Source organism: Mytilus galloprovincialis, chromosome 5 (assembly GCF_965363235.1).
Source record: "Mytilus galloprovincialis chromosome 5, xbMytGall1.hap1.1, whole genome shotgun sequence".
Classification (NCBI taxonomy): Eukaryota; Metazoa; Mollusca; class Bivalvia; order Mytilida; family Mytilidae; genus Mytilus; species Mytilus galloprovincialis.
In genome coordinates, this window is record NC_134842.1 from 74,602,469 (window position 1) to 74,626,240 (window position 23,772).

Sequence of the window (23,772 nt, forward strand, 5' to 3'; positions counted from 1 at the left end):
TAGTTTTCAATTTAGACTCGTTTATAAATAAAAATGTTATACTCTTTTCCTTAAAGGGGCAAACTCTACGATTTATATTTTTGTTTTAGAATATCTTGCTTTTGTATCAAACATTTATATAAACACAAGCATTTGCACGTATTAGTATGTAATAAATTAAATATTTGAACTTAAGCTAAGTCTGTGTTCATGATTATGACAGCTTATGTCCCTTGACCAATGAGTATATCCTGTTTTCTTGCTTCAAACATTTATTAAACAGGACACATGGAATATCAATTAAAAAAAAAAGATATATCATTTTGGTCTCTTGTGGAGAGTTGTCTCATTGGCAATCATACCACATCTTCTTTTTTATATTCTTGTGGAGAGTTTTCTCAATTGGCAAGCATACCACATCTTCTTTTTTATATTCTTGTGGAGAGTTGTCTCATTGGCAAGTATACCACATCTTCTTTCTTATATTCTTGTGGAGAGTTGCCTCATTGGCAAGCATACCACATCTTCTTTTTTATATTCTTGTGGAGAGTTGTCTCATTGGCAAGTATACCACATCTTCTTTTTTATATTCTTGTGGAGAGTTGTCTCATTGGCAATCATACCACATCTTCTTTTTTACATTCTTGTGGAGAGTTGTCGCATTGGCAAGCATACCACATCTTCTTTTTTATATTCTTGTGGAGAGTTGTCTCATTGGCAAGCATACCACATCTTTTTTTTTATATTCTTGTGGAGAGTTGTCTCATTGGCAAGCATACCACATCTTCTTTTTTATATTTGTGATTTGATATAAAATTTAAAGATATTAATAAAAGTCATTTACTTCTTACCTTTACGTGTTCAGTTTAAAATAAATATAAACATGATAAAGTGAATTTTGCAAACATTTAAATTTTTATTGCGTATTATATATCTGAATATCTGTTTTCAACTCAATGAAGCGTGATTTAACTATTTATGTCGCGGGTACATTTGCATATACATTACGGTTAAGAAGTTTTCCGAAAGTTGATTTTATAAAAGTATTTCCCGTTAAGATCATCAGTCCGGATCGTCTGTGTTTTAAAACCCGAATCTTGATTTTTGCCAACAGATAATATAAAATTGCAGATTATGAGGATGCAGAAAAGATATCATATTTTATCTTATTCATAAACACTATTTTAAAGTAAAGCACTGCCATTTTACAAGATTGTGTAGACTGCTAAATTTTATAGAAATTCCAAGGAAAATTTAAACAGACCTTTTGGTGACCTTCTGCAATTGTCTTTTCTGTGGTCGGGTTGTTGTCTCTTTGACACATTCCCCATTTCCATTTTCAATTTTATTTTTCAAATGGTAAAATCAAAAGCTCAAATACATGAAACAAACAGTCAGATGGTTGGTTACTGAACGTTCAGTGGCAAATACTTCACGCATGTTTAGAACTTAACAATAAATAGAAAAGATATGTTTTGTACTAGAGGCGTCTGGGATTAAGGTCGAAGAAATGAAGACTGCCACGGGAAATGGGGTCATATTGGATAGGGATAGAAATTTATCTTTGCAACAGGTCACTTACGGACAATCTTTAACACGAGGCATCTGATTTAACTTATCGGACGTAGCTGCAAATATGTACATCTCGCACAGCAAACGGATGTCCTACGTTTGCGAGGGATATAAAGCGAGTCGGAGGAAGACACATCAAAGGAATACAACGTTGGTCATGGCCAAGCGGTGAATTAAATTGCATGAGAGTGTAAATGGGGAATATGTCAAAGAGACAACCCGACAAAAGAGCAGATAACAGCCATAGGCCATCAATGGGTCTTCAACGAAGGGAGAAAATCCCGAAACCAGAGGTGGTCCTTAATTAGCAGACCCCTACATAAAAAAAGTGTCATAGTTCGTCAGTGACAATGGACGTCAAACTAAACTCTAAAACAACTAATAAAATAAAATGGAATGCATTTTTTTAGGATAACATACTTGTTTCTTTCTCACAAAATCTCGAGTGCATAATCAAACATGTTAATATGGATTCATATGTTGTTTCCTATTTTCTTATTGTTCATGTTGTTTATCAGCCAATTTGTTTACATATTTCATAAACAACGATAAAATTACTAAATTTTATGGTTAAAAAAAATATGAATTGTGGCAATAGCTTTTTGAAAAAAAAAATATAGAGTTGTTTTTAAAGAAATGTTTGAGAAATTAACGCCTTCCTACACCTAAAATTGTTCTAATTTCTTTAATTTTCACCCACACATTTACACACATTCAAACTTTTATTGAAAATTTCGTTTTCTGATAAAAAAATATTAAAGAGAATCGATGTTTAAAGAAAAATAGAATATTAAACTTAAAACAGCTACAGTGGAGATCACTTCTAACCTCTCATTAATTAAAGATTAGAATAATTCAAGAAATAATGTGTGGAATAAAACCGGCCGCATATGGTAAATGTTTTGCTCATTGTTGAAGGTTGTACGGTATTGAACAACCTTCCCGTTCAAACGTTAGAAAATTTGGAAGTGACGTCACAATACGTTTAAGTCACGTGACATGCACGGTAAAAGTTTAGAATGCAAAGATAAAAGGGGGGACGCGAGAATAAATACGGAATTACAACTTTTATTAAACCTGTATTATCAGTAAACCGATAAACATTATTAAAACTGTCAGAATAATCTGTCATAGAACAGTTCTAACCTGTCCTAGAACAGTTCTACCTAGAACAGTTCAACCCTAGAACTGTTCTTAGTAGAAATGTCAGAATCAGTTCTAGGTAGAACTGACTAAATCAGTTCTAGGTAGAACTGTCAGAATCAGTTCTAGGTAGAACTGACTAAATCAATTCTAGGTAGAACTGTCAGGATCAGTTCTAGGGTAGAACGGTCTAAAACTGTTCTAGGTAGAACTGTCCAAATCAGTTCTAGCCGTAGAACTGTCAGCAGAACTGACTAAATCAGTCAGGACTGTAGAACAGTTCTAAATGACGTCACTGCAGTAAGAGCACTTTAGAATGTAGAAGAAAAAATCAGTTCTAATTTCTTTTCTTATAGCAGATTTTCTATATTTTTTAATGATCAAACATTACATGTACAAAAAAGTGGATAGATGGTTATTTAACTCATCGGAGAAATATTTTTATAAGATCTTATAAGATTGCATATGAAACATCATTGTTTACTTTTCTTCGTTCCCCGTTTTTAACAGTCTCTTCCTAAATAGAACTGCATTTAATTCATGGAATTTTAATCGTAATTTACCTTGTTTGCCTTGGATTTACATTCATGATTGAAGATTCTGTTTTCACACAAATGTTCAAGCGAAAATTGTACAATGGATGCATTATGGGATATTAATGAACGTCAGAAAAATATACTCGATCTGAACATGAATGAAACATTTGCCACTGGAAGTTAGGCTACAAACAAAATCAATCATTTTTCTTCTTCAAATTATATTAACATGATTAACAGTATACTATTCCAAGAAGACAAGCTCAGAACTTCTCATATATACATGTACTATTCATTTTAAAATAAAGAATATGAATCAGTCATGTGAGTGTTGGATGATGCCGTTAAATAGTTTTGTTAAAAAAAAAACCATCACAAACTACTGACTTAAAAAGTCACTTTAGTGACGGTTCATTATTTAATAATAATATTATGGATACAGAGAGAAATAATGGCGCGCTAAATTGATATGGACAAATGTTTTAGATATGGTATACATTGTGTTCCAATGTTGGTGTCATCTATATCATACTAGTACTATAAACTGAGTGCAAATAAAATTTTGAAATCATTAATGTTTTCCAATATCATAAATTGGTATCCTTGCCTAAAAATATAACTGGATTACTGCAGTGTGCAGCTAAATGTATATAGATTTACACGATGAAATCAAATATGGTCAGTTTAAGTTTAATTTAAAAACATATTTATTTATAATAGTGGATCATTGGCAGATTCAAGGAAGGGGGATTCAGGGGTTGGAACCCCCCTTTTTTGGGACGATCAAGGCATTTGAATGAGTACATATACTTGGAACCCCCTTTTTTCCTGGGTTGGGACCCCTCCCCCTGGTGGATTGGGAAACAAGATATTACATTTGGTTAATGAGGTCAGATGATTTTGTTATGTAAAACGAGCCATCCTGACTCCCGGAATGACAAATGTAAAACAATTTAAATAATAACCCTCCCCCTCTTTTAATACTAACGGCCTAATTTATGTTCAAAAATTAAAGAAAAACAAATAATTTATGTAACACATCAACAAAAGAAAATCACTGAATAACATGCTCCTGACTTAGAACTGTCACATACAAGCAGAATATGGCGGGGTTAAACATGTTCTCATCTGAAGTAAAACCGGCAAAATAGCAAAACTTTATGTAATATTAATCGCTATTTTGCCGAAACCTTTATATTTAGACAAAGAGTTCTTAAAACTTATATATCATTTTTAGCCGTAGGATTTATAAATCAATTCTAGCCGTAGAATTTACAAATCAATTCTAGCCGTAGAATTTATAAATCAATTCTAGCCGTAGAATTTGTAATATATTCTAACCGTAGAACTGTTCTAGAAGTAGAACTGACCAAAGATTTGGTCAGTTCTAGGTAGAACTGTCTAAAACTGTTCTGGGGTAGAACTGTCAGGATCAGTTCTAGGTAGAACTGTCCAAATCAGTTCTAGGTAGAACTGACCAAATCAGTTCTAGGTTAGAACTGTTCTAGCGTGAACTGACTAAAAGGTGTCAGGCTGACAGTTCTACGTACTGCCCTAAAACAGTTCTCCTGACAGATTCTGACAGATTTAATGAGAGGTTAAAAGTGATCTCCACTGTACATGCAAATATGGATTCAGTTCACAATAACCTATGAATATTAAAATTGAGAGAGCCATTTTTAATTTATTTAACTGTTAGTATTTTCAATTTTTATACAGAAGATTTCTGAAACGCATGTTTTTTGAAATTTTCATATATGTTTGTTAAAGGGTCAAGGTAAATTTTTTGTCAAAACTTTATGAAAATTAAGCGAGACAAATTAATTTTAGTCGAAGTGTTTGGTACCCCCTTATAAAAAAAAAATACCTGCTAAAGTAAAGGTTTGGAATCAGGGACATTAATAACCAATGTTGAGACGTAATAACTATTTTCCTATCAACATTAGAGTAACATGTTCCACTTCCTTATATTTTTGTAGCATGCATAACAGCTAAACCTATCGACGATTTCACTATTCATCACACATTCATGGAATAAAAAACAATTTGCTTTCTTTAAAAAAAGAAAAGCAATATGTGAACCTGAGATCGCTGTTCGCCAAAAGATTTTTAACGAATTTTTGTTTACTTTTGACTGCGAATAGAAGACGATAATGATGATTTTAAACTAACTTTATCAACAATATGTAATTGTGCGTACATTCTTGCACATATCAGTTAAAATCAATGCTAGGTAGTTGTGAATATTAAAGGGTATATGTTTAGATACTATTTGAAAATACATTTTAAAACTAGGCTATTCTATTTATTACCTTGGAATACACATAACATTTACATAACCCTTTTGCAAATTCCAGTTTCTACAAACCAGATCTCTAGTGAAAATTGCACAAACCGATAGCACTATTCATTTAGCCACTAAGTTTGCTTTATAATTTGAATGCATTTATTGTTTTTGTCATAAATTTATATGCTGTTTCCTGCATGATACCTTCATACCATAAACTCATTATTGAAGTTGTATCAACTCATGGTAGATGTTGTATATATATACAGATACATTTTAAGTCCAAGTGGGATGCAACTTATATTAGAAGGTTTCGTATATTTTTCGTAAGGTGTCACACCAGCTTAATTTGACCCTCTTATATAGATACTTATATTAGTCTTTTAAAACATCAAATGTTAAGGATTTAGTTTTAAATGTTTATAAACTTGAATGGTATATTCACAGTGTATGTAAGTTTTTTTTTATATACATATTTTTTTTAATTTTATCACATTCTTCAGAAATGTATTGTGATAGAATTGTTGTCTTCCCGTTATCTTATTCGCCGAAAGCTTGTTCGCATGCACTGAACTATGCACGTTTACACAAATTTACATTTAAACTACAAGTTCCATTGTAAATATGATTTATTCCCATATTAAGCTGGTATCATAAATTGCAACATGCAACATACATATAATTGCCATCTTAATCAAATATTCAGTAGAGCAATTTTTGGGGTGTTCAGATCCAGAAAAATAATAAAGTAAAATTTATTCTTTATAACTCTCTGGTCTCTCGTCTTCATTCACTTCTTTTCCCGCTTCTTCTACTTCCGGAATTTGTGCCTCGTTTTCAAGTAAAAGCTTTTTATGTCCATCCCAACATTTCCTTTTGTTGTCACACCGTTTCATAACGAATGGATTACTAAGATGTGGCCGGTAGATAATTTTAACACGATGGAAATGACCACTATCCTCACTGCTTCTAACATTTAACTTTTTATTCGATTTTAAAGCTTTGACGTTTTCTGCTGATAAATCAATATAATGAGTATGCGGACCCGGATTGGATATGGTTGCCATTGACATTACCAGCGTAATGCCACTTTTCACAGACAATTTGATCTTTTCCTTTCTCAATTTTTCAATACTCTCATCTTCAAGTACATTGTGGAACATTTTCAGATATTTGTTGTTTTCCAAAACTATGTCTTTAAGAGATTCCATTTCTTTATACGCGGTATTTCCTTCGCTGTAGAGTGGCACGATTGGGTATCTCTGACGAATGATCCCGATATCTTTAATTTCTGGAAGAAACACCCGGATACCAGCTGACCGGGTATATCTGACTTTTCCGTTGCGATCTATCACACCGATACCTCCGTTTCCCGTATTGCCCCTTTTCTTTTCTTTTCCACTATAAAAACTTTGTGGGGTTTGGAAAAAATACCAACTATTTGTACCATTATATGCTGTATGAATATCATTACCGCCATTTCGGTTCCCATTTTCGGTAACATATTGTGCTTCCGGGTCATTCTTGTAATGACCTTTGTAGGTAATATTATACGGATTCCAATTGCTAAGTGGGTTAAGGTATATGATTTCAAATGGAACAGCATATGACCATCGCTGGTTGTAATATTTACAAGGTTTGTTCTGTAATGATTCTTCTTTTGTGCAATAGTTTAAACTTTTCCCTCCAACTTGTGGTTGTGATGTCATCGACATAAACAGATTGCTGTCAGAAAATGCTCGTTTTCGTAACGATAAACGCATGTAATCAGGTCGAATCTCCTCCCAGAATCGATGATAGTATGCACTGTTTAATAGCTTTTTCTTTTTCATGTTTTTACCATCAGCACTATATGCTGGAAGATTTAACGCTTCGTCTGTCAAGTTCCCGCCATAATTGTCTAATCCGGGTATTTCGCCCATTAAGCTGTCAATTAAAGCTGGATTTTGATTAAATCTTTCATTCCATACGTTACTGTCACGTTGATTAAGTTTAAAACGGGCACGTCTAGTCTTCATCTCCTCCTCTTCTGAACGTAGGAACATCATTCTCGAGCTCAAATCATCGGCCATGCGCAAACGATTTAATGGAAGATCACGCTTCAACGGATGACAAACAATTCTATATATCCATTGGCCGTATAATGGTAATTTCCCATTTTCAATATTAATTATTGTTTTTGGGAGCCATCCAAAATTTTCAAGACCGTCTTTACGTCCTCCGTAAGATGTGAACATTATTTTCTCTTCAAGATCATCAAAAGTGCTTGCATCAAACTGATGTCTGTCACTTAAAAAAGGTTCTAATATATGAGAATAGTTATCATAGACCCACATTCCCTCAAGATAGCACAGAACAGGTTTGAAATATTTGCGATAGTCCCTTTGTGTGTAATTTTGATCATTAAAAGCCCTAAACCACTCACGCATTTCTTGTACCTGTTCGGCCTCAGTAGGTTTCTGTGTTACCTCAGGTGGAACATCAGGGAAAGGTATTTCTTCAGTTTCTAAGAAATTTTTCGATGTCGTACTTGGCCTGCGTAGTTCAGGATCATTGTGTCGTGTTCTGAATTCTACACCATTTAACACGGCAACAAATTCCCCGACACCGATTGTACGTTTCATATGGGAGTGATCATGAATGGCTGCAACTCCCCTTTTTGATCTCGTTGTCGGAAAGTGGTACGGTTTGGTTCCATCGTTTATAATTCTCGTTTGTTTCAAACCTGAATCACCGTCACTTCGAATTTTTTCTTCTATAAATAATTGTTGTAGCATCACCTGTCGGGAGAGCTTACCAATTTCATTCTCTAGACTCTCTATTTCCTTTTTATGTGTGGAAATCGTCCGTATAGATAAGATCACACACAATAACTGCAGTAAATACACTGATACACATTTTCTATCCATATTGAAATAAGATAACCTTTGAATATTTTATAATGCAATAGGGGTTTAACTGAATTTTACGTATACTCTACGTTGTGTAGCTGTGAACTATTTTAATTCTTTATCACTTTCAACATCTGAAAAGAAAATAAACAAGTTAAATGTTAGGTTTTTGTGCTTTTAAAAATGAAATTAAAACAGTTTTGGTCTATTGTTAAGGCCTATAGATTTGTCGGCTTTCAATTTTGTCTTTTCAGTTGACGAAGGTTATCTAGAAACCGGTTTGGTGTGCAGTGAGATCACGTACACGTTTTTTGCACATATCGTGAATTACATATAAGCTGCGTCGGAAGGAAATCGACCTTATGCAACTAAAATGTAAACATCTGTTTACTTATTTCGGGTTGAAGAAAAATAATCCATACATACCTTACAAAACGGACCAAAATGCATCTATTATTTAGTATCTGAATATTCCAAAACTCATCAAACACTTATACATATACATACTAACGTGCACTTGCGCGGTCGATTTCTATCCGTCCCTGCTCTTATGATTTATTAACACTACCGCGAAATAGTTCAGGTATATTACAATAAATGCACTATGGCATACCATGCAATATATAGCATGAAACATATGTCCATTTACGACCGAATAAACTATAACATTTTAATCAAGATATTTTTGAAATCTAGAATAAAAGCTGAATATAAGTTTAAACTTAAAAATAATAAATCTAATAGGAAATAAATAATTTACGTAATTAAACAAGGGTAACATTTTGTTTGAAGCTCTATTGTCTTTTTTTAATCATTTATATATTTAATATAGTTACTTTGAGGCCCTGTTGATAGATCTTTTTTATAATTTGTCCGCTATTTTTGGACCCCATAACCATTTGGTGAAATTTTGACGTTTCAACAAAAGAAACAAAGTCTGATGACACCAATAAATAATAAATGTTTCATTACAAACGGCATTACATAAAATATGTTTCGTAACAAAATGTTTTTGTTTTGTTTTTTGTTTTTGGAAATATGTCGGTGTGATTCGAGTGTCATTTTTGGTAAATTTGTAACTCATTGATGTCTTCACCAAAAATTATTCGTGAAAATATTATTTCATGTCGAATGCTTCTTCTTTTTTCTTTATCAACGAATTAACATAATCTAAAAAAGCTTGCAGAAGTTTTTGATATTTCAGGGGCATTTTAACGGCTCCTTCGTTATGTTCATACACATTATGATTTACCCTACTGGTTGTTGTTAATATTACCAAAGAACCTTCTGAAACACATTGAACTAATAATAATAGATCAACAAGTAATAAGCGTATGTAAACGATAATTTCGCATCTAAGAACATTGCACACACAACAACAAAGACTTCCTAAGTGGAATATTTGTGATTGGCGAATGCAAACGATCATAACGCATCTAAGAACATTGCACAAACAATTATCTAGACTTCCTGAGGGCAATATTTGTTTACTGTCTGTGTCTATAAAAGCAATTAAAAGCAACATAGAACAACGTTTGTCTTGAAAAAACGGAAACAACATCATGACCAAAATTGATATACACGATTTTCACGACATTTGTTTTTGGGAAGAATATAACTGATAAAGGTATATCTTGCAGACATCCTTGTCAAACATTCAAGCGAACTGTAAATAAATGTCTTGTTGTAGTTGGTGTGTTTCCCTAGGTTTAAGTTTGTTAAATAGTTGACGTGTTTCCATCGGTTTAAGTTTGTAACCCGGATCTGTTTTCTCTCAATCGATTTATGACGTTTGAAAAGCGGTATACAACTGTTGCCTTTATTTGATATTGAAAAGAAAACCAATACAGAAGGCTTTTGTGTTGAGCTATTTTAGAATATCAGACATTATTAGATTGTTTTAAGAAAGGTAAAGTGTGCTTATGGTTGGAAGAACCAACAAACAAATAAATACTTTTATTATTACAACGGTTACATAATATGAATGTTCCAAAACAACTATGATAGAAGTGTAAACTACAGTTTGTTGTATGCATTAAATTGAGAACAAAATTGGGAATGTGTCAAAGAGACAACACCCGACCAAAGAGCAGATAACAAGCGGAAACCACCAATGGCTTTCATCTGACGATACATGTCGAATAATGCGCGTTTGAACTTACTGAAAATAGGCCCTTAAAGTACTCAACCTGCTTATATGTGTATGCATAATAAGATACAAATAAAGAGAAAAGCAATAACTTATTCAAGTTAACATCATGTTTTTTTTCCGAGAATTTTTTTCTCGAGAAAATAAAAAAGGGATAAAAGATATTAGAGGGACTTTCAAACTGATATGTCGAAGTGTTCTACTTGTTGCATAGTTTTTATAAAGTCTTTACACTGATAATTATAAATCATATATTTCAATCACTAGAGACGTATAATAGGGATGGAAGGTTTCTATTTCTTATCAACTTCTGAATAAACACTGATAGTGACTTACCATTAAACATTGCTATTTGTTTCTCTTTATCCTCTGCAAAAATATTTCCCGCTGATATAGATATTTTGAGTTCAACGTCTATTTAAAATATAGATACACTATAAGTAATAGAATGGTATCAGGATCTGGATTTTGCTAAACACTTAAGATAGGTACGTAAACAGTAAACATTATTGGCTTAAGTATGTTCAAGACAATTATAACATTGTCAGATGGATGTGTTTCCAATAACCTCTAAGACAAACGTGTAAACATTTATAAAGATAGTTCATCCAATTAAGTGTACGGCATCTTAATTGCAATACATCTCTTGTGAAGTTAGCATAAACATACTGTCGATGATGAATTGGAATTCCCAAGGTTATTATGTATCATCTGTTATTTCAATGTTATTCTTTTTTTAAAGTGTGTTTGTCGTGTTAATACTATATTTTAATTATATATATATAGTGTCTAAAGATAGCAACAATCAACATTCAATCTAATAAGTATCTAGGTGTGGATCAGTTTGTAAATAAACTGATGCAGTTACTAAATTAAATTATATATATTTTTTATTATATTACAATTACAATTACATTAGTTTTGTTATGTAATTATAGTATACGATTTTTTATTGATAATATTTACTACATTACATTTCAACTGGTTTTAATACATGCCTTAGACATATATCATATAGGATAACAATGCGAACGGGTTAGTATGAAATAATTCAGCATCAACCGTTTAGAAGTGAAGAAAGCATTATTCTAAGTCTTTCTATAATTCATTGTTTGATTTCATAATCATATAATCATCTAATGTTTAATACAAATTTTCAATCCTGGTATCTACGACGAGTTTTTTTAATACACCTAAAATATCATACGAAATATATTTCAAGCTTTCAAGTTTAACACAAAAATATCTATGACGATTTGTTTAGGTACTCACAAGTACGATTAACCGCTACTTTCTATTGGTCGGAAACAAAGAGATCTAGATTGTAATGCAATGATTATAGGTGGTGCTCTTTATCGACACGGACGCAGAATTTGTAAAATGAAAGGTTGCGTTGAGGTTTATTTTGTCCAAGGTAGTTCAAAACTAGTCATACAGCTCTCAAGGATTTATTCGGATTGCAAAAAGAACGTAGAAAGTTTTTTTTATAAACAATGTTAGCATCGACGCACTAAATGCTGGACTTGTAATATTCTAATGGTCAATCAGTCCACAGCAGCAGTATAGACTCCGTGTAGAAAATGTCAAGAAAAGTAATTGTGTCGGAGACCTATTTTTTATTAACATTTATTCGGAAAACTCAAGCTTACTTGAATACTTATAAACCCTTTGAAAACATAACAAAATCACATTAGATTAAGGTAAAAGGCAGTTGAATTAAGGCAACAGTAGTTTACTGCTGTTCAAAAATCATAAATCTATTGAGAGAAAACAAATCCGGGCTACAAACTAAAAACGCATGCACTATTAAAGGAAAAAAGTAAGGAACAACAGAAACACTGATGTGCAACAAAAACAAACGGCAAAGTACATAGAATCGATCTCTTTGATAACAACTGCCATATTCTTGGCAAAGCTCTTGACATTTTAGTTATTCAAGGGTTTCCTACTTTATCAACGAGGAATTAGAGAACAGAATTTTAAAAATAATGTCTGGTCAGAAACTGCAGTCTAATCGACTCAGTGCTATAACACGAACTGTAAGATATTGTGCATTAGAAATGCTTTCCTCAATATACTTTCTCAGAACCGCTTAAACAAATAAATTTAGAATTTAAAATATTTGTATGCATTTGCCACCGTGTTGACCGTACCTTGACCTATAATGGTTAACGTTTATAAATTGTGAATTGGATGGAGAGTTGTCCCATTAGCACTCATACCACATCTTCCTATACAGATATAGGAAGATGTGGTGTGAGTGCCAATGAGACAACTCTCCATCCAAATAACATTTATAAAAGTAAACCATTATAGGTCAATGTACGGCCTTCAACACGGAGCTTTGGCTCACACCGAACAAAAAGTTATAAAGGGCCACAAAATTACTAGTGTAAAACCATTCAAACAGGAAAAAAAGCGGTATAATCTATATATCTATTTGACTTGTATTCTTGAAGAGCTATATGACCACAAGAAAACCAGAAAGCTAGAAAAATCTACGAAATTAACCTAAGATAAACTCAACTTCGTGAAGTTTCTTTCTTTCTTATTTGATTTATATTCGTTAACTGAGAATTTTAGAATTGTTTGCCATAAATCAAGTCAGTACCAGTCCGTATCATTTCATTATCCAGACTACAAAGTTTAAAAACCGGTATACCACTGTTACCTTTATTACGTCTTACGTGTAAATTGTATTTTTATTTGAGGTAATTATGTTCCAAGATTCATACAAGATTTGCAAATTGCAAAATGAGGAACTTATGAGTAATGATTGTACAGTACAATTTCACTTAAAGAAATTGCTATGCACAAACACGTTTAACATCTCCTCGCAGACTAACGTTAATCTAAGACAGGATACATGTCTATGTAGAAATAAGAAGATGTGGTATAAATGCCAATGAGACAACTCTCAACCAGTCATTAAGCTGAAAAAGTAAACAATCTGGCCACTAAAAAACAGAAAGTTCAATATAAAAAATAAGGTTTTATATTTTAGTCTTAGCTTCTTTATAGTTTATTAGTTTATTTTGCTTAATTTCTATAGTCAAACACAACGTCCACGTTTTCCCTCTGCATCTTCAAGCATTTAATTTAATATTTAAGAAAATACGTGGTTCATTGTTCATGTACGAGATTTTAACCCACGAACGTTCTACAAATATTTTGTCACGTAATTTGTATTTATTTTTATAATCAAATAGACTTCATTTGATTAGAAAGTTCAAATTCGTATCAATTATATCGGTTATCTGTCAATTATATGTTTGCTTTAATTCTATACGTATCTAGTGTTTCGGCAGTATTATTAGTTTTATAATGTGTTAGTGACCTAATATGATATATACGGAGTCAGTAATATCATATAGGGTGAGAGAGAATCATATTAGGTCACTAGCACATTATGTAACGATTGTATCCCACCGACTATCTTTATTTGTTGAATTTAGGCTAGAGTTGCCTCATTTGCTATCAAAACACATCTTCTTATTTCTGCATTAAAGTGTTCGATTGTTCAATTTAAAGAACCTTCTTCAAGTGGTCGGCACTTAAAAACTAATGTAAACAATAGCTATTTATAATCAGCAACCTTGATATAATAATATTAAACAGATCTTTCAATACTTTTAAATAATCAAACAGTGCCAAAGTCGTAACTCCACTACTGAATTGAAACAAGCCCCGCTTCCCTACTAATCTAAAATGGCATATACACGGTCTCCACGCGGACGCTTTTAACCAATCATATGCTTGAAATGTATAGGAGGTAAGATAAATTTCTACATGATTAATAAAATGGTGTTATGTACGTCCGCAATCAACAGGGTTCTTTATTTTCTTTTTATTATTTTATTTGTCAATGTCAAAGATCTGAAATAGTTGTTCGTGTGGTAATCAATATTATATGGACGGAAACATTTAGCCATAGTATAACTTATCTTTGTTAAAATTTATAATTCTTTTCTTTTTTAAAATGGGGATGCAAATGTGCTTTGATTTTAATGTCAATACCAGAAATATGACTTTATTATATATTTTTTTTATTTGTAACATATTTGTCATTATAATTATCTGTTGACAATAAGCATAGCCGCACTAATGTTAATATCAAAGATTTTTTTTCAGATTTTGTTCCGTTAAATGATCATGCGATTCCCCCAATTTTACATCTGGATTTGTATATTGAAAATTGATCAGCAAGTCTGAATTTACATGATTGTAGCTTTATTATATCCCTTCTTTTATAGAGATGTGTCTGCACTGGGTTGGCGTCATGATAAGTCTTCAGTGTTTAACATTGACCTGTATTCTTTTATTGTATGTAGTTGTATAATTAAAAAAGAAAACTAGTATAATAGAATGGAGAATGGAAATGGTGAATGGGTCAAAGAGACAACTCGACCAAAGAGCAGATAACAGTCGAAATGTGTATACTATAACTCTACTTTTGATTTAGGATACTGGACAAGTTGGAGAATAAAGCTAATCTAAAAGATATCGGAGGCAAAGAAACAGTATTCACCCAACATACAAAATCACCACTGCACATAAAAATACATTATGGTGCATTTTTAGTGTTTAACCTATGCATGAAGAACAAAATAAAAACTTCTATCGATTTTACGATATTTGTTTTTTTCTTTTTTGTCTGACTCTTATTATGTAGCATTGCGTTAACACCCAGGTTAATTGATTTACGTCAGTGTGAAAATAGGTTCTGTTCATGTATCCTGAAGTCAAATGCAATGTATCATAGTAAACTCTGTTTGGGTCTTCCTGTTTCTCTGCAATGTTAATCTGGCCTACAAAATAACAGAAAGAAAGTTTAATACAAATAATCAGGTGTGATATTTTAGTCTTAGCTTCCCAATGGCTTCTTAGTTTATTTCGTTTGCTTTAATATAGTGAAACCCAACGTCCACGGATTCCTTCCGAATCTTCAAGCATTTACTTTAATTTTTAAGAAAATACGTGGTGCATTGTTCATGTACAAAATTTTAACCCGCTTATAATATTTAATTGAACGAACGTTCTACAAATATTTTGAAACGTCATCTGTGTTTATTTTCATAAACAAATAGACTACATTTGATTAGAAATTTCATATTCGTATCAATTATATCGGTTATCTGTGACAGTCAATTATATGTTTGCTTCAATTTTATACGAATCTAGTGTTTCGGCGATATTTTTCTATATGATTATATAATATTGTAATGAAGGCCCGTAATTATTAGAGATTGTCCTATATTGTTTCTTTTAATTGTAATGTTTTGTCGATGTTACACTATCTCATGATTTGTTTGCTTTTTCATAATGAGTCAACGGTGTTTTTTGTGAATACGTGACTTCAAACCACAATATGTTGCGAGAGATGCACATGTTTCAGAAGGGGTTTTCACAATTTGCTGATGAATCTCTCTAAACATGTCCATCCCAAGTCATTAGTTTTCGTTTTTTACTGTTTATCATATAATTATATATAAGTTTTGTTGATTGTTTTGTATATATCATGTAAAATCTGTCCTACTGTATGGTTCAGAAACTTGGCGTGTTTTAGTTAGTGACCTTCAAAAAGTAGATGCTTTCTATACTATCTACTTGAGAAAGATCAACAGAATATTCAGCAAAAAGAGCCCTTTTGAGAAATGTAATGCTAAAAACATAATATTAGAAATTAAACCACGAATATTTAGATGGTTAGGCCATGTACTGAGAATGCCACAACACCACACACCAAAAACAGCTTTATATTGGACACCAGCAGGAACTAGAAGCAATAGCCCAGTGGAGGATGTTTGTTGTGGTCTTATATCCCACTGGGGATGAAGAGGATAAGTAAGTAAGTACGTTTTGTCAAGACGCTAAATTCCTCGTTTGAGGTTCTTTCAAAGATTGTTATGTGGTAAGGTTTTTGTTAATTGACGAAGGCCGTACGACATGTACGATGCCATATAGTTAACCTATTTAAAAAAGAAGATATAGTATTTTTTGCTAACATCAGTTTTATTTATTTATCAAGCAATTCTATTCAAAGCCTGAGACTAGTTTTTGGATTGATTTTCGACATAAAATTACATATTTGTATTGGAATCTGAGAATGGTATTGATAACAATAAAAAAGGTCTAAGTCTGTGATATTATAGTTCGTTTCTGTGTGTGTTAAATGTTTCTGTTGTGTTTCTGTTGAGTCGTAGTTCTCCTCTTATATTTGATGTGTTTCCCTCATATTTAGTTTGTAACCCGGATTTGTTTTTTTCTCAATCGATTTATGAATTTCCAACAGTTACCTCTATTAATTATTTTCCTGTTTTCATAGCAACAGAATAAACTGGCATCAATATTAATCGTAAAATGTGATTTTCACTTTAATCTGTTATTTGACACTTTCCATATCTTTGACAAAAAGGCTTGGTACTTGATGATATTCTTTAACTGATATACATAATTTAACTTTGAGATGTTTCTTGGCAATCATTGAACGCTTAAAAACAAAATTGTCATCCGAAAGTGCATATTTTTTTATTATTTATTCATAGAATGGTTTGGCTTTAACATAAATTACATCATTTGTAATTTTGCGCCTTTCCGTCTTTTTGTACAAGTAAGATCGGAGTATTTTCACGAAAAGAAAAAGACATTACTTTAAGTTCATTTTTCCAATAAAGGATTTGATATTTTCAACTTTCTTCCTCACAAGGAGATAACATATAAAAATGCCATTGTATTTTCAAAAGCATTCTGTTCATATTGTATCCTTCAGTAACATCTACACTGAAGTAATTAACTATTAGCAAGCATTGTAGTCTCATGATTTGGAAGACATCAAAATAGTACATGTAGTAATGGATTCTATTGAGAAATACACCCGATCATGGGCTAATGGAGAGGAACTGGACACTATGTGAGAACATTTTAAAGTAATCAGGTTTCGCATAAAACGTTGAATTCATAAGTTAAAAAACTGTGTCAATGATCAACCAAAGTCCGTTTATAGGAACAATGAAGCTGTGAACAACCAATAGTCTCTACACGATAAATATAAATAGACCTAGAATTTGAAATATGGACATCTCAGTACCAGAATCTATGGTAAAACAAAAAAAAAACGCTTTAAATTTAGAAATTATAAATTTTCCCCATCTAAGAAGCAATATACATGTACAAACAATACCTGCATATGGGATATATACACTGCAACAGTGTAATATGTCTCAACTCGCAACAGTTAAATATTATAATTAAAAACGTTTGGCTTGCTGAGCTTTTTAAATAATCAAAATTTAACTGCTGAGAGTAAAAAAAAATTATTAATACAACAGTTGAAGTGGTGGAATCGGTTTCTCTAATGATTTTTATCAAACATTTGCATAAGGTCGTCTTCTTTATATGTGACGCCATCAATCATGGTCGCCTTTTTTCATAACGTCACAATTGGAAATGCAGAGGAGATCAAAAATCTTTAATGTCGTAATCAAATGTCGACCGACCATTTGCTGAGAACAAATATTTCATTAGTGATAACACATATTTTCCTCACACCTCTCTGTAAATGTGAAAATATCACAAAAATTCAAAAAAATATATTTCCTAACTCATTCGGTTTTCAAGGGCATGCAGCTGCCACTCAGACTTTATAAAACGTTGATGAACCAATGTTATGTTAAATAACGTTTAACTCTTTTTTTTTTTAAAAATTCATCTAAAGATACCAAAAAAAAAAAAAGTAAAATCACAAAAATACTGAACTCAGGGGAAAATCAAATCGGAAAGTCCCTAATCACATGGAAAAATCAAATGACAAGACCTTGTGAGTTTCTTTTATATTTTTAACCTTAACCGTTAGTCCATTTGTGGTAATACAACTTAGTTGATTAACTTTGTCTATAGAGTGGGTATATGCCATTTTTTGGTTTTTGTTGAAATAGTAATTTGATTTCGTAGTGATTAATACCATAACACAATTTTGACTGCTGACCCAATTTTTTTTTCATTTTTACTTCTGTCTGTTTTTTGTGCTCACATATTTTCGTCAATATAATGGTATTCTATACGACGACTGTCATACAAGTGAGAGGTTTAACTAGCTATAAAACCAGATTTAAGCCACCATTTTCTATATAAGGAAATGACTGTACCGAGCCAAGAATATGAGAGTTGTTGTCTATTCGTTTTGTGAGTTCTAGGTTTCAGTTTTGTCATTTCAGTTGGGACTTTCTGTTTTGGATTTTTCTTCGATATCGATATCCATTACGAAATCTTTATATATATGATATATGTGAAAGTGAAAAATCTACAAAACTAATAACTTTCAGAAAAGTCAGTAATTGTGTATATCAAATAAATCATCGTGAGGATAAACCAATATTTGGCATATTTTCAGTTGAGAGATAACATTTATTTGGGTGCATTAAATCACACATAACATATAACCGATATCCAAAGTATGTAGATGTGATACTTATCAAAAAGCAAATGTATAACGTTCATTTATAGATAACAGAATAAAACTACATTCATTTAGGTATTATATATAATGGGTGTGTTTATAAAATGTTAATGTTTTATTTCATATTGTTCACTAGCATTAATGGTTTCCTTTTAGATAGCCAACAAATTAATGGAGGACAATCTTTACCTCCCAATCAATATATGACATTGTCAAAGTTTTATGAAGAGGAGAAAAGGCTGCAGCTGAAAATGGAAAATCTACATCAAGACACCTTTACACTTCGACATGACATGGACAATTCATTTGTTCTGCTTACCGCTCAACTACAACATAAATTGGATTTGATGGATACGAAATTAGCAGATATTGAAAAGAACAATATTACTAACGATGATGTATTAAAGTTAGTGGAAAAAAATAAAGTTCTGGAGCAAAATTACAATAACTTACAAAACGAAAACACTGTGTTGCAGAACAAATACAATCAGGTGGAAAATGATTACCAGTTACTTAAAAACAAAACGAAATACCTCGATGAACTGTTACTGGTGCAAACAGGATTATTCAATGACGTTCTTGGAAATTTGTCCATTCAAGGGAGAGAATCAACAGTCTTACAAAACAAATCTTTTTTGATGGACCAGGAAATTTCAAAATTAAAACAGTTAGGTAGCATTCAACCACTTAAAGAAATCAAAACTTTACAACAAACTGTACAAACTATTACTGCACAGACCAATTCTTTGAGTATGAAGGAACGTGCACGTAGTCAAGATTTTCTGGCATTATACAATATGACAACGAATTCGCTCAATGAACTTGAAGTTCGCACCCACAGTAAAATCAATCAACTAGAAAATCTAACGTTTGCTCATTTACACGATATTGAATGGAAAAGGGAGGAAACTGAAAACCGAAACAATTTGACGTTTTCACGGATACAACAACAGATAAATGACAGCACCGAGCAAGGTAAATATGAATCATTAAAACAATATCAATAAATAAAATTGTGAAAGGAAATGGGGATTGTTTCATAACGACAACAACCCGACCATAGATCAGACAACAGCCGAAGGCCACCAATTGGTCTTCAATGTAGCGAGAAATAACTTTTTCTGATTTTATTACATAATATACTATTTAAATAGAATTTTTTTTTGAAATTATTACATAAATTTTGTTATTTCTCTCTACTTTTTGAACCAAAATTCAAATTCAGTGGTTGTTGTTGATTCATGTTGTCATATTTGTGTTTTGCAAACGATTTTATTACAAATTAGGCCATTAGTTTTCTCAATTGAATTGAATCATATTTTCATGTCGGAACCTTTTATAACTATCATATGGTATGTGTTTTAACGAATGAAGGGCCCTTCATTTGTCTATAACTGCTGACAATCACTTCATGTGAACTTTGGTAGATATTTGTCATAACTCACCTCCTCTAAACACAGACGTTTAATTTGTTTTGAGTTTTTAGTTCCAGCCTTTATACTAACAAGTTGAAACAGAGCAGTTAGCATCCTTAATTGATAAAAAAAGACAGTCAAACTAAAGACAAAAATAAACGAGTGGCAAGAGACATGAAAGGGATATTCAAACTCAGTATTAGAAAACAGACCGACAATATTAATGTAAAGAAAACAAGAATGTGTCCATAGTACACAGATGCCCCACTCGCACTATCATTTTCTGTGTTAAGTGGACCGTGAAATTGGGATAAAAACTCTAATTTGGCATGTGCATTTGAAAAATCATATCACAGGCAACATAAAATTGAGAAAGGAAATGGTGAATATGTCAAAGCGACAACCACCCGACCATAGAGCAAACAACAGCCGAAGGCAACCAATGGGTCTTCAATGTAGCGAGAATTCTCGCACCCGTAGGTGTCCTTCAGCTGGCCCCTAAAATATGCATAATAGTACAGTGATAATGGACGTCATACTAAACTCCGAATTATACACAAGAAACTAAAATTTAAAATCATACAAGACTAACAAAGGCCAGAGGCTCCTGACTTGGGACAGGCGCAAAATTGCGGCGGGGTTAAACATGTTTATGAGATCTCAACCCTCCCCCTATACCTCTAGCCAATGTAGAAAAGTAAAACAATAACAATACGCACATTAAAATTCAGTTCAAGAGAAGTCTGAGTCTGATGTCAAAAGATGTAACAAAAGAAAATAAATAAAATGACAATAATACATAAATAACAACAGACTACTAGCAGTTAACTGACATGCCAGCTCCAGACCTCAATTAAACTGATTGAAAGATTATGTCTTCATCATATGAATATCAGGTACAATCCCTCCCGTTAGGGGTTTAGTATCATACTATCATAAAATATATGAGAAGAACATAACCCGTGTCATGCCAACAACTGTTTTTTTAGAAATAAATGTGTTTAGTTCCGATGCAAAGACCCTATCAGTGAATCAATGTTAAAGCCAAAATATGCAATCTTTAATGACCTGACAACAGTATCGTAGCTATATCCCCTTTTAATAAGTCTATTTAAAGGTTTTGTTAGTTTCTGAGGAGAATACTGACATTTTTGTGCTTTATAAAGAATATTTCCATAAAATTTTGGATGTATACTAAGTTTCAAGTTGATTGGACTTCACCTTCATCAAAAACTACCTTGACCAAAAACTTTAACCTGAAATTTGCACTATCATTTTCTATGTTCAGTGAACCGTAAAATTGAGGTCAAAACACTGAATTGGCATTAAAATTAGAAAAATCATATTATAGGGCACATGTTGACTGAGTTTCAAGTCGATTGGACCTCAACTTCATTAAAAACTACCCTGACCAAAAACATTAACCTGAAGCGGAACGAACAGACGAAAGGACAAACGGAAGGACGAACGAACGAACGAACGGACGCACAGACCAGAAAACATAATTTCCCTCTACTATCGTAGGTTAGGCATAAAAAAACCTTAAAAAACAGACGAAAAGACAAACAGCAATACACAACAGGAAAAATAGAAAATTAAAGACTGAGTGAAGCAAACACCACCAAAAACCGTTGTGATCTCAGGTGCTCGGGAATCGTAACGGATCCTACTCCCAGTGAGTCACTATTCATGTTGGACATGGGTGTACAAACCTGGTGATAAATAATATGTAAAATCACCGATGTTTTTGTTGGTTAAAATGTTAACAGAACTTCAGAACTAAAACAGCTAAACCAGAAATTAAATTTGCATAAATGCAATTACATAGTTATTTTTTTGAACAATCGGTTGTTTATCAAAGTATTTATAGATTTTAATTTTGTTTCTAGACAGAAAATATTGGTAATGTCATAAATATTGTACATTGTTATATTCTTTATCATTTATCTTATTAAGAAAAAATATGAAATAAAATTACCAGTAATACAAATGTCTTTTTCAGTTGCTATGACAGCTCACCTTACATCCTCTTCATCAGCAAGTGGCATTATGAAATTTGGGGACCGCATATTCAGTGTTGGCATTAATAACCTCGCAGCTTATAAAAGTACCGGGAAATTTATTTGTGAGAGGAAAGGGTTGTATATAATTTCTACTTCAATCATGTTCTATAGATATGAGGGTGTCTACTACATTAAGCTGAATGATAAGGTGATATCGATGACAAAGAGTGGTTATTTTAGTAATCCTCTCTCATCAAAGTATCATACCGGTACTGTTGTTCTAGCACTTCAGTTATATCCTAATGATAGTGTGTGGGTACACAATGCTGGGTATGCTATGAACGCAGGATTGTATTCTACATTAACAATTGTGAAAGTGAAATAATAACACGAAGTATATATACAAATATAATCAAAGTGCTTATAAAAGAGCATAACAAAAACCCCTATTAAATTCTTTAAATACAGTTTTGCAAACATTCTTACTTAATTGACCGTTATTGATATATTAAATATAAGACTGGAAATGACCAAATGAACGAAATAACGACATACATATATCTGTCGACAATAAACTGAATGCATAGAATTATCTTAAATTTGTATCGCATTTTGACGAAAAAGTAAATCGTCCTGAATTACATGATATACTTGTTAAGATGATAAAATCTTTAGCAATCAATGAATAAAAAAATATAGACTTAAAGTGGACTTATGATATTCAGTGTCGATAGGTTGCTTACTCACCAACTTGTAAACGTGTCTTGGAATTCTGGTATTCATTATACAAAATTTCCTTACAGTGATGTAATAGTAATTGTCAACCACTTTTGAACAATGGTTCTTTCTTTTGGTAATTATTCTGTAATTGTTTTTGAAAATATTTAATTTCATGGTACTTTACAGATGAAGAGATGCACTCTGGAAGAATATCATCATTTGGAATAAATATGTGAATAGTAAAACTGCTTTTTGTTGCCTTATTATTCACTCATTGTATTTGAATAGATATGGTATGAGTGCCAATGAGACAACTCTACAACCTAGTCATAATTTGTAAAAGTAAATCATAATAGATCAAAGTACGGTTTTCAACACTGCGCCTTGGCTCACACTGATCAGCCTGATATAAAGTGCCCCGAAAGGACTAGTGTTAAACCATCGAAACAGGAAAAGCAACGTTTTAATCTTTAAAACACGAGAAAGCTATTTCTCAATAAAGATGGCGTTTGGCGAATACAAATCAGACACTAACCAAACAACACAATCCAATCAACATTATAGCACTGTATAACTATACATAAAGACAGTAAATACTAGTTATACAAATGGATATATGTTA

At 32.2% G+C, this 23,772-nt stretch overlaps 1 protein-coding gene and 1 long non-coding RNA gene across 2 annotated transcripts; one reads left to right on the forward strand and one right to left on the reverse strand.

Moving 5' to 3' along the window:
- Positions 1-6,128: 6,128 nt before the first annotated feature.
- On the reverse strand, positions 6,129-11,062 carry LOC143076391 (uncharacterized). Its single transcript, XM_076252130.1, has 2 exons — positions 10,894-11,062; positions 6,129-8,542 (listed from the first exon to the last, which is right to left on the reverse strand). The coding sequence occupies exon 2, from the start codon at positions 8,424-8,426 to the stop codon at positions 6,273-6,275; it is 2,154 nt and encodes a 717-aa protein (XP_076108245.1). The 5' UTR covers positions 8,427-8,542; positions 10,894-11,062; the 3' UTR covers positions 6,129-6,272.
- An 8,057-nt stretch (positions 11,063-19,119) lies between these two features.
- On the forward strand, positions 19,120-23,395 carry LOC143074722 (uncharacterized). Its single transcript, XR_012978034.1, has 2 exons — positions 19,120-19,987; positions 22,430-23,395. It is a non-coding gene; the product is annotated as an uncharacterized LOC143074722 (long non-coding RNA).
- The last annotated feature ends 377 nt before the right edge of the window (positions 23,396-23,772 follow it).